Source organism: Mobula hypostoma, chromosome 23, assembly GCF_963921235.1.
Source record: "Mobula hypostoma chromosome 23, sMobHyp1.1, whole genome shotgun sequence".
Classification (NCBI taxonomy): Eukaryota; Metazoa; Chordata; class Chondrichthyes; order Myliobatiformes; family Myliobatidae; genus Mobula; species Mobula hypostoma.
The window spans coordinates 17,912,807-17,925,559 of record NC_086119.1 but is presented as its reverse complement, the minus strand read 5'-3'; the positions used below and the strand labels follow the sequence as shown (position 1 = coordinate 17,925,559).

The 12,753-nt window shown below is 41.2% G+C and overlaps 1 protein-coding gene across 1 annotated transcript in view; it reads left to right on the top strand.

Moving 5' to 3' along the window:
* The window catches only part of LOC134336991 (nuclear pore membrane glycoprotein 210-like), a 146,805-nt gene that overhangs the window by 110,765 nt on the left and 23,287 nt on the right, over nt 1-12,753 (top strand). Inside the window, exon 31 of the mRNA XM_063031734.1 lies at nt 6,775-6,950. Within this exon, the coding sequence (XP_062887804.1) occupies nt 6,775-6,950 (176 nt within the window). The remainder of the gene's footprint in view (nt 1-6,774; nt 6,951-12,753) is intronic.

The following is a 12,753-nucleotide window of genomic DNA, read 5'->3' as shown; positions in this document are numbered from 1 at the left end:
AAACTATACTGCTTTCTTTTGGTGACACAGACACAGGCAAGTTTGTAGTTATCACAAACATTTAGCTTGGTGGCCAGAAAGTGAACAGTAGTTCTCAAAATGTCAGAGGAAAGCAGAGCGCCCATGATTGGGCCTTACTGAGGGTTTGGTACAGTATGCATCAATCATTGATAAGGGATTCTGAGGTTAGGGTTATCTCTCATCTGGAGACCCTTACAAATAACAAATCTTAACAGATACTAAGGAGCCAAACCAGATGGTGAATCTTCTGTTTTGAAGGTTGCTGATACCCCATTCATCCCATCCTACATTCTTTTATTCCTATGTTTCCACTCTCTAATTTTCTCCTTTTGCCTTTACTCATCATCATGTTAATTTCTCAGAGTACTCTTGGAGTAGTATCCAGTCTGTGTAATTTGTTTTAAGCAGTAATTGTTTGTTTCTGAGTCATTGAAAAGCACGTTATTTGACTGATAGGGCACATCACAATTCAAGGTACCATGCCCTTCTGGTCAACATGGTGCCTCACTACGATGCCCATTGAATCAAAATCAGGTTTAATATCACTGGCATATGTCACAAAATTTAATGTTTTGTGACAGCAGTACATTGCAATACTTAATAATTTTAAAAATCTACGAATTTCCCTCAGGATTAATAAAGTATATCTATCTATCTATCTATCTATCTAATTACAATAGGTATATAAAAAATTAAATTAAGTAGTGCAAAAAAGAGAGGAAAGAATAATAAGGCAGTGTTCATGAGTATATTATCCATTTAGAAATATGAAGGTGGAGGGGAAGAAGCTACTCCTGAAACATTGAGTGTGTGTCTTCAGGCTTCTGTACCTCCTCCTTGATGGTAGCAATGAGAAGAGGGCCCCTTGATGATGGATGCCACCTTTTTGAGGCATTGCATTTTCAAGGTCTCATCAGTGCTGGGGAGGCTAGTACCCATGACAGAGCTAGCTGAGTTTACAACTTTCTGCGGTGTTTTCCAGTCCTGTGCAGTGGCTTCTCTGTACCAAACAGTGATGTACCAGGTAGAATGCTCTCCACTGTATGTCTGTAGAAATTTGTAAGAGTCTTTGGTGACATACCAAGTCTCCTCAGACTCCTAATGAAATATTGCCACTGTCATACCTTTTTGTAATTGCATCAATATATTGAGCCTGGGATATATCTTCAGAGATGTTGACACCCTGGAACTTGAAACTGCTTACCCTTTTCTCTGCTGATCTCTCAATAAGGACAGGTGTGTGTTCCTCAACTTACCCTTTCTGAAGTCCACAATCAATTCCTTGGTCTTATTGACATCATTTCAAGGTTGTTACGATCCACTCAACCAGCTGATCTATCTTGCTTCTGTGCACCTCCTTGTCACCATCTGAAATTCTGCCAACAGTAGTTGTGTCATCAACAAATACATAGATGGTGTTTGAGCTATGCTTAGCTACACAGTCATGAGTGGAGAGAGAGTAGGACAGTGAGCTAAGCACGCCAGTGTTGATTGTCGGCGAGAAGGTGTTATTTCCAATTCGCCCTGTGGTCTCCCGGGGAGGAAGTCAATGATTCAGTTGCAGAGGGAGGTATAGTGGCCCAGGTTTTGAAGCTTGTTGATTAATGCTGAGGGAATGATGGCATTGAATACTGAGCTGTAGTCAATAAACAACAGACCAATGTAATTATTGCTGTTTTCCATGTCGTCCAAGAGCGAGTAGAGAACCAGTGAAATTGCATCCACTGTAGACCTATTGTAGCAGAAAAAAAATTGCACTGGGTCCAGGTCCTTGCTTACATAGGAGTTGATTCTGGCCATGACCAACCTCTCAAAGCACTTGATCACAGAGGATTTGAGTACAATTGGACGACATTCATCGAGGTAGCTCATCCCACTCTTCTTAGGAACCTCTGACTGCAGCAGTGAGAGATTGATGAATATCCTTGGACGTTCTTGCTAGTTGGTTGGCACAGGTTTTCATTGCCATCTCAGGTACACTATCAGGGCCTGATGCCTTGCGAGGGTTCACCCTCTTGAAAGATGTTTTGAAGTCAGCCTCTGAGACAGTGATCATAGGGTCATCAGATGCTGCAGGGATTCGCACAGGTGTAGTTTTATTCTCCCTTTCAAAGCATGCATAAACGACATTAAGCTCATTTGGGAGTGAAGCATCACAGCCATTCATGACGTTAGGTTTGCTTTGTCAGAAGTAATGGCCTGCTAACCCATCCAGAACTGACGTGCATCTGATTCCATCTCTAACGTCAATCAGAATTGTTTTTTCGCTCTTAAAATAGCCTTCCATAGGTTGTACCTAGACTTTTTGTCCAGTCTTGAATGCTGCAGACCTAGCCTTCAGCAGACTATGAATTTCCTGGTTCAACCATGGTTTTTGGTTTGGGTATGTCTGGTATGTTCTCAAAAGCACACACTCATCCACACAGGTCTTGATGAAGTAGGTAGCATTTTCATTCAGATTCAAGGATGCATCCCTGAATATTGTCCAGTCCACTGAATCAAAGCAAAACTGTAAGCGCTCCTCTGCCTCTCTTGACCATACTTCCTTTGATCTCATTACTGGTGCTGCAGTTTTTAGACTCTGCCTATTTAACGTGAGTAAAAATACAGCCAGGTGATTAGACTTCCCAAAGTGTTGGTGTAAGATGGCACGGTAAGCGTTTTTGATGGTGGCATAACACTGTTCAGTTTGGCGCGTGGCCAAGTGGTTAAGGCGTCGGTCTAGTGATCTGAAGGTCGGTAGTTCGAGCCTCAGCTGAGGCAGTGTTTTGTGTCCTTGAGCAAGGTACTTAACCATGCATTGCTCCACGACGACGTCAATGCCAAGCTGTATGGGTCCTAGCGCCCTTCCCTTAGACAATGTCGGTGGCATGGAGAGGGGAGACTTGCAGCATGGGCAACTGCCAGTCTTCCATACAACCTTGCCCAGGCCTTAGTCAACATCAAAAATTGATGGACAGCCGACGGAGGAGAAGAAGATAACAGTGTTCATGTGTTTTAGATCCTCTTGTTCTACTGATGATATGTTGATGGTAGTTGTTCAGAGACTTCTTCAAGCTGGCCTGATTGAAACCCTCTGCAATGACAGGGAAGGGATCCGCATGCACTGTTTTGTGACTACTAATCATGGAACTCAGCTCCTCCAATGCTTGTCTTACGTTGGCCTGGGATGGAATGTAGACCGTTACCAGGATGATGATAGAAAATACCCTTGGTAGATAAAATGGACAACATTTGATCACTAGATCTTTCAGGTTGGGTGAGCAGGATTGAGACAGAATTACCATGTCTGTGCACTGCAGTGAGTTATTCATCAAGCATACTCGTCTACTTTTAAAAGACTGAGCTGTCCTGTCTTTACGGAGAATTGTGAAACAGTCCGAAATGGCACCAGTAAGCCATGTTTCCATGAAGCAAAGTACACACCATTCCTTGATATCCCTCTGGTATAGCAATCTTGCTCCAAGGTCTTCAGTTTTATTTTCCAGAGACTGTAGATTCACCGGAAGGAGAGTCAGGAAAGAAAGTCTAAAGCCGTTATGTTTCTATCATACCTGCAGACTTGCTCGGCTTCCATGCTTATGTTTTCTTAAAGGGGAACTGCAATCCTGATCTGAGTCTGCAGTCCAGCATCTGCTAATTTTGAATATTGATAGATTGTTTAAAAGTCTTAAAACAATGTTGCTTACTGAAGTACCAATGACTGTAATTGTGGGTTTCAACTGTAGTAGTCTTAAATAGGAATATTTGATTATGAGAGGTGCTGCACACAAAGCATTGCCAGTTATCAGTGCTATCTTAACACTGAGGTTGTGGCTCTGAGTTAGTTGTTATTTAGGTCTATAGGGATTGTTTTTGGGACAATGCGAGGTGTTAGGGATCTGTTTAGGTTTTAGAGAAGGGATAAAGGGGAGTTGGAGGTCAGGAGCAGTAAATGAAGAGTCAGGGGAAGGAGCCAGTGTTCAGAGTTTGAGTCAGAGCACTCCAGGGTTGAAGGCCAGAGGTATTAGATGCTGGATCAGCAGGTACTGAGGACATAGATCAGCAATTCCTAGGTTGGCGAGTCCCAGGTCAGAGGTCCCTCCAAGAACGGATAGAAGATTGCTGACAGGCAGGAAAAAAAGAGCAAGAATAAAGTGGGCCTTTTCTGTTTGGCTGCCAGAGACTAGTGGTGTTCCTCAGGGGCTGGTGTTAGAGGACAGCTTCTTTTCACATTATATGTCAATGATTTGGCTGACGGAATTGATTGGTTTTATGTCCAAGTTTGTGGACTTGATAGATAGAGAGGCAGGTAGTGTTAAGGAAGCAGAAGGACTTGGATAGATTAGAAGAATGGACAAAGAAGTGGCAGATGGAATATAGTGTTGGGAAGTGTGCAGTCATGCACTTTGGTGGAAGGAATAAAGGCATAGACTAATTTCTAAATGGGGAGAAAATTCAGAAATCAGAAGTAAAAAAGGATTTGGAAGTCCTCACACAGATTCCCTAAAGGTTAACTTACAAGTTCAGTTGATGGTAGGGAAGGCAAATACAATGTTAGCATTCATTTCAAGAGGACTAGAATATAAGAGCAAGGTTGTAATGCTGAGGTTTTATAAGGAATTGGTCAGGCGCACTTAGAAACATCGAAACATAGAAAATAGGTGCAGGAGTAGGCCATTCAGCCCTTTGAGCCTGCACCACCATTCAGTATGATCATGGCTGATCATCCAGCTCAGAACCCTGTACCTGTGCCTTTTCTCCATACCCCTGATCCCTTTAGCCACAAGAGCCATATCTAACTCCCTCTTAAATATAGCCAATGAACTGGCCTCAACTGTTTCCTGTGGCAGAGAATTCCACAGAGTCACCACTCTCTGTGTGAAAAAGTTTTTCCTCATCTCGGTCCTAAAAGGCTTCCCCTTTATCCTTAAACTGTGACTCCTCATTCTGGACTTCTCCAACATCGGGAACAATCTTCCTGCATCTAGCCTGTCCAATCCCTTTAGGATTTTATACATTTCAATAAGATCCCCCCCTCAATCTTTGAAATTCCAGCGAGTATAAGCCTAGTCGATCCAGTCTTTCATCATATGAAAGTCCTGCCATCCCAGGAATCAATCTGGTGAACCTTCTTTGTACTCCCTCTATGGCAAGAATGTGTTTCCTCAGATTAGGGTTGCTCCTCCAACCTGAGTTTAGCCTTATCCTGCCAGTAGAGGAGGCCATGTATGGACATATCTGAATGGGAATGTGAAGCGGAGTTGAAGTGGGTGGCAACTGGGAGATCCTGTCTGTTGTGGCGGATGGAGCGGAGGTGCTCGACGAAGCGGTCCCCCAATCTGCGTCGGGTTTCACCAATGTAGAGGAGGCTGCACCGGGAGCACCGGATGCAATAGATGACCCCAACAGACTCACAAGTGAAGTGTTGCCTCACCTGGAAGGACTGTTTGGGGCCCTGAATGGTGGCAAGAGAGGAGGTATAGGGACAGGTGTAGCACTTACGCTTACAGAGATAAGTGCCGGGCAGGAGATCCGTGGGGAGGGATATGTGGATCAGGGAGTCACGGAGGGACCGATCCCTGCGGAAAGCAGAGAGGGGTGGAGTGGGAAAGATGTGCTTAATGGTGGGGTCCTGTTGAAGGTGGCAGAAGTTGCAAAGGATAATGTGCTGGATCCGGAGGCTGGTGGGGTGGTAGGTGAGGACAAGGGGAACTCTGTCCCTGTTGTGGTGACAGGAGGATGGGGTGAGGGCTGAAGTGCGGGAAATGGAGGAGATGTGGGTGAGGGCATCATTGATGACGGCAGAAGGGAAACCATGATCCTTAAAGAAAGAGGACGTTTGAGATGTCCTGGATGGCAGATAAGCCAGAAATGATGCCATCAAAAATGTCCTACGTTAAACAAGGAGGAGCTATATTTGCTTTGCTACGCATCGTTCTTCTTTAATAAACTGAGGTTTTCTACTTCAGTTTCCAAAGCAAAGCGATACCAATAGCATTCAGGAAAATTTAATGTTCATTCTGGTCACATCAGATTGAACTATCCTTCTCTCAAAGAGTGCCCCAATGGGTCACCCCGTTGTCTAGTTCCCTATTAATGCAGCAGGGGGTTGGAGTATTGTGAGCAGTTTTGGACCCCATAATGAAGAAAAGGTGTATAATAAATACTGGCATTAGTGTGGGTCCAGAGAAGGTTCACGAGAATGATTCTGGGAAATGAAAGGTTTAATATTTGAGGAATGTTTGATGACTCTGGGTTTGTACTCACTGGGGATCTCATTGAAATATATTGAATATTGAAAGGCCTAGATAGAGTTGATGTGGAGAGGATGTTTTCTATAGTGGGTGAGTCTAGAACCAGAGGGCGTGGCCTCAAAATACAGGGACATTCCTTTAGAACAGAGATGAGGAGTAATTTCTTTACCCAGAAGGTCGTGAATCTGTAGAATTCATTGCCACATATGGCTGTGGAGACCAAATCATTGGGTATATTTAAAATGGGGGTTGATGGGCTCTTGATTAGTAAGGGCATCAAAGGTCACTGGGGGAAGGCAGGAGACTGGGGTTGAAAGAGATAATAAATCATGCATGATGGAATGGCATACGAGACTCAATGGGCCGAATGGCCTAGTTTGGCTTCTATGATTTATGAGCACCTATCAAAAGTACACAGCTTGGTATTTGTCCTTAACAGATATTTATACAGGTTAACAGTAAATTATTTCTTTTGGCATACAGTCAACATAGATGCTAATTGTTATTTTCATATTAGGTGGCTCCAGTGGCATATCTCAGTATTGTCACCAGTCCTATGTTGTTCATAGCCAAAAATGAAGAGCTGGCTGCGTTTCCTCTTGGAATGACTTTGACTTTTACAGTGAACTTTTATGATCTCAGTGGAGACCAATTTCATGCGCACAACACAGAGTTATATTTAGGTCTTAACAGGTGAGCAGTACTTCAACTACTTTCACCTTTTATCTAAGATAACTGATAGTGTTATCTCAAAGGAAAGATTAAAGGAATCTGTTATATGACAAAATTGATCTTTATTGCTTTATCTAATATAAAATTAAGATATATTGCTTTAAGTATATACTGTATATTAAAGGAATTTGATTAATTTTATTTAATTAGAAGTAGGGATAAAATATTTTCAGAATGAGTAATTAATATTCATCCTTATTCCACCTTCTCCATATACCATGTGGATATACTAGTCTTTTCATTTTAAAATTAGTGCTGGAATATGTAATAAAATCTACACTGTTGTCAATTTATACAGGCTTGTGCCTGATGGGAATTACAAGGTTTATATCTAAATAATATTTTATCATACCTGAAGTTTATCATATGATGGATAGGAAAATCCTTAATAAATGGATTGCTATAATACTGAGAAAAACCATTAATGGTTCCATAGCCTGTTCTTTTTCTATATGAAAGCAGATACTATAATTCTTGACTTAACTCAAGTAATCGTATGCGATTTCTTATCTCCAGTACTCCAATTGCTTTTTGTCATTTGCATATCAATTCCTGGACTTAAGTTTGAGTAGTAATGAAACTGTAAGATTCTAGCCTGTTGTTTACGAAAAAGGAAGTACAGATTAAGAGAACACAAAGGAGAAAGATCCCCGTTAGCCTTTGGATTGCTTTTTCAGTATAAAATATAGCTGCCCTACTTCAAGTGACGGCTCAGTGATTGCACTTTATTCTAAATAGCAGATCAGTCTTGCAAACCATGGCATTGTTCACTAAACTGCTTGTATTACAAGGAAAAATAATTCTTATCCTGAATCTAATAGCAAGCATAAATGCATTAAAGGACTTCAATGTTTAATCTTGGAACTAAACACTATGTGTATTTAGTTGACAGTATCAACATAGAGTTTCCACCAAAGAAACTTTAACTGGCACCTCATGTCAATTTTTTTAGAGGGTATTAAACATCAAGGATCAGAATTGAATGGGCAATGAAGAAGCAGTGTTAACTGCTGCAATGTTATGATACATCATATTACTCAACCTGAGATCCACTGGCTACACTAGCCAAACTCCTGCAAGGCCTTCCCATATGCAGTGCAATTTTAGTACTCTTCTAATGAACTATTAACAATCAAGGAGAAATCTCCAAGATGATGCACCAAGGCCACCACTAATAAGATCACTCCACCAGCTCAGAAAGGGTTTACTCCATACCTTTGATCAGCCATCTTTATTTGGCATCTGATGCAGGGCATCAGAAAGGCTTGATCCCAATAATCACTGATAGTTTTTAATTGGATTCATAATTTTATATTACGTTATGTATTCTTCCTATTTTGATATCAGTTTAATTTTTTTAATGAAAAACCACTGTGCTGTTGGCCTCTAGTTCAATTTGAAAAATCAGTAAACTATAAGTCATTAATTTTGGAATTATCATTCTTTTGGTTCCTGAGAGTAAGCTAGAATTGTTTTATAACATCATTTCAATATTATTGTCCCATTAATCAGCATTAGAACATTGATTTATTTATATCCATATTTTCACAGCTTTTGCATTAATGTGTAAAGCATCTGCAAATTCTAAGGATTTCTTAGGTGAACCTGTGACGAAACAGTTAATCAGACTGGGAGCCAAACTTTTCAAGCTGACATGAAGGGATGTGATGAAATGGTCACGTACTTATGTTGTTATGTATCACTATCAATTTGTCTATACATTTTGGGTTTGTTAATTTCTTTTGGAAATTATATCCTGGCTTTTAAACTGCAGGAAAATAGCTGAAAAATGGTAAATTTCTGGCAACAGCAAACTTTATAAGAAGCTGTATAATATAAAACTTTTTATAAAACTTATTTTCCAGTTTCTCCTAGTTAAGGGGCTGTTAAAAATAGTGAAAATTGTGGAAAGGTAATTAAATGTGGGTATTACTAATCTCATCAGCCCAATTAAAGTATAGCTTGTTAGCAAAGAACCTGACAAGATTAACTGTTTATTGATAAAGTACATTTGGACTTGCTCTTACATGGAATTCTTATATTTTGATGTAACTGTAAATCAGATATTTCCAGAATTCACACAATAAATGAAATGGTAGCTGCAGAAGTTCTCTTGGGACTCTGTTGGGAATTTGATTCGAATTAATTAATCAACCTGAATAATAACAAATCATTAAATTCCACAAGCGATGGATGTAATTTTAAATGTTATTTGATTAAATATATGCTTAATTATTCTCACAATTTACTCCATATAATGCTTATGATTTTTAATTTTGTTTCATATTTTAAACTTTTCAATCCACTGTATGTAAAGTACTTTGAGCCTGCATCTTAATGTATGAAAGGTGCTATATAAATAATTATGTAATTAATATTATTATTATGTTATTATTATGTAATTAATCTTTTAATGTTTGACCAGTTTTAAGGGACATATTGCTACCAAATAAATATTTATTATCAATATAAAAACTTCCTCAAGCTAATCCCTATCAACCATTGTTTTGCTCAGAAATTGGTGCGTTGAGTTGTTGCTACATGTAGCAAACACCATAGGTTTTTCCCCATAAAAGGTGCAGAATTGCCCAAAAGTAGCTTAAAGACATCATGCTGTAGTTTCTACGCAGAACTAAGCAGAACTTGTGCTATTTTACAAGGTTCATGACCCAACTTAGTTCATAAGGTTCATAACCCACACACACTTGTGCACCAAGCCCACAGGTAAATCTATCCTTGAAGACACATATCTTATCACAGGCAGCAACACGCATTATGAGACCAATGATCAATAAAGAGGCTCAGGATGTCACAGTCTGGTCCGTTGACTCCTCATTTCAGTTAATTTCCTTTTCCCTGTGTTCTACGGGGCTCCTTGATTAGGGCACCTGATCTTCATCCGAGCCAGCAGCATAAAAACTCCAGCTTACATCTGTTCAGTGCTGGTCCGTCTCCTGAGCAGGGCAGTAATGCATGTTCCGGGCTGCCAAAAATAGTGGACTCTTAAGTTGCTTCGGTGCCTGGGGTTGCTTCGTGAATTCTGTCGTTTTCATGTCCAGCTGTTTGCCGCTACTCCGAGTCAAGATACGAATTCTGTCGTTTTCGTGGGCAGCTGAGAATTGCTGGCCATTCGCCGCTACTCCGAGTCAAGATACGAATTGTCTGTCGTTGTTTGGTTTTATCGTCTCGTGTCCAGTTGAGGATTGCAGGCTGTTTGCCGCTACTCCTAGTCAAGATACAAGTTATCTGTCATTGTTTTGGTTTTGTCGTCTCGTGTCCAGCTGAATATTGCAGGCCGTTTGCCGCTATTCCAAGCCAAGATACGAATTGACTGTCGTTATTTGGTGGTGTCGTCGCATGTCCAGCTGAGTTTTGCAGGCCGTTTGCCACTACTCCGAGCCAAGATACGAATTGTCTGTCTTTGTTTGGTTTTGTCATCCCATGTCCAAGTTCGAGTCCCGGCTCCGTGTCCAATTTCAAGTCCTGGCTCCATGTCCAAGTCCGAGCCCCGGCTCCGTGTCCGAGTTCAAGTCCAGGCTCCGTGTCCGAGTTCAAGTCTAGGTTCCGCATCCGAGTCCAAGTCCAGGTTCCTCCGGTTTGTTGTCCAACGTTTACATCCATGTAAGCATCTAATCCTCTCTGGCCTTCCTGGCAACTATTAATAAAATACTCTTCTGTTAATGCTACCTCCGTGTCTGTGTCCTGCACTTGGGTCCGCTCTCAACGCCCCTTTGTAACACAGGAGAAGGGGAAGGAGCTCTGCAGCTCTACTGATATGATTGAAAAGTGCTAATTCATCATACCGATTTGTAGATGGGGTTATGAGATCCATTGAATTTGCCATTATTAGAACTTGGGAAGAGGTGGCTTCGGTGTTATCCATCTGCAGTTGCAGTCCCATACCATCCCAATGCAACAGTAAGCATAAACTGAGAGATGTGGCAAAGGTCTCGCTGTTTGGTGAGAAAATCGATGATTAATGTGAAAATTTGATGGAGAGAGTAGTCCTTGCACAAGAGTTTGACATAAGATCTTGCCTGAGCTGATCATATACCTTTATCATGTCTGTCAGTAACATATCGTGCATCTATGAAGAGTGATCTAGAAAAGATGCAATGTTTCTGAAAACTATCTGTAAATGAGATTTTCTTTGATGGACAATAGTGTGCCTCAGAGTGAGGTTTCAAAGTTAAAGTTCAAATTAACCTTATTATCAAAATGATATGTGTTGTCATATACTACTTGGACGTTCATTTTCTTGCTGACATTTACAGGAAAAAAGAAATATGATAGAGGCTGAGGCCCTCCATTGATCAGAGTCAACCATGAATGTTGCTTCCCAGCTGTATACATGATACGCAATCCAGGACAGAACAATCTGGAGAGCAAACTGTTGGCTCATGTTGCAGGCTTCACCTTTCCACACATCTGATGAATCCAAAGGAACGACAGAGACCAATACAGTTTGGCACCAGCGGTGTCACCGGTGTTGCCATTCAGCACCAAACTCAATGTAAGACTTCCTTAGGGACTCCAGCTCCAAACTTTTTCCCCTGGGGTTTACTCCTGAAGCCTTCCCCATGAGTGGGTATAACCGTAACGCAGCCAAGATTTGAGATCAACGATTTCCTTTTCCTAGGTCAGCTGACAAGCCAAGCCCTCCCTGGCTATAACAACTTTAAGGAACCAAATACAATAGAGTTTTATGAAAATCTATACATAAAGACTGACAGACAAATAATATTGAAAAGAAGATGAACTGTGCAAATAAATAATACTGAGAACATGTAAAGAGTCCTTTAAAGTGGAACTGAGACTCAAGAATTAGTTCAGAGTAGTAGTAAATGAAGTTATGCATGCTAGATTAGGAGCCTCATGGTTGTAGAGTAATAACTGTTCCTGAACCTGATGATGTGGAACCTAAGGCTTATTACCTCCAGCTCAAAGTTAGTAGCGAGAAGATGGCATGGCCTGGATGGTGGAGGCCTTTGATAATGGATGTTGCTCCATGGAAATGTACTCACTGATAGGGAAAACTTTGCCATTTCTGTTGTCTTTTCCATTGCTGAGCATTGGTGTTTCCATACCAGGGTGTGATGGAGTCATTAGGATACTCTCCACTGTGCATCTATAGAATTTTGTCGAAGTTTTGGTGGCATGTCGAATCTACACAAATGTTCCAGCCAGTTGATTAACACAAGTCTCCAGTACTCAGCCGGGTACACCGTCTAAGCCATATGACTTTCGTGGATTCGTACTCCTGAAGGATGCTGTCACGTTAGCCTTAGAGACTGAGATCACAGGGTTGTCGTGGGTTCCTGAAGATGCCTCCATATTCGGTCATAGCGAGCATGAAAAACATTCAGCTCATCTGGGAGCAAGATCTCATTGCCATTTTGTCCTGATAAAGGATCTCGACCGAAACATCAACTGTTTATTCCCTTCCATAGATGCTGCCTGCCCTGCTGAATTCTTTCAGCATTTTGTATGTTTGTTCTGGATTTCCAGCATCCGCAGAATCTTTTGTGTTTATGATTTGCCATTTATGTCACATGGTTTTGTAGAAAATGATGGCATTCAAGCTTTGCCATAGTTGTTAAGCATCTCTCTGCAATTCTAGTTTAGTCCAGGATTGCCACTTTGCACGTGAGGTAGACTTCTGGAGGTCATACCTGGTCCTCTTCTACTTTCCTGGATTGCCTCTCCTAAATCCTAGACCACCAATCTAGCCCTAAGCAGATTGTGAATCTCTTGGTTCATCCAG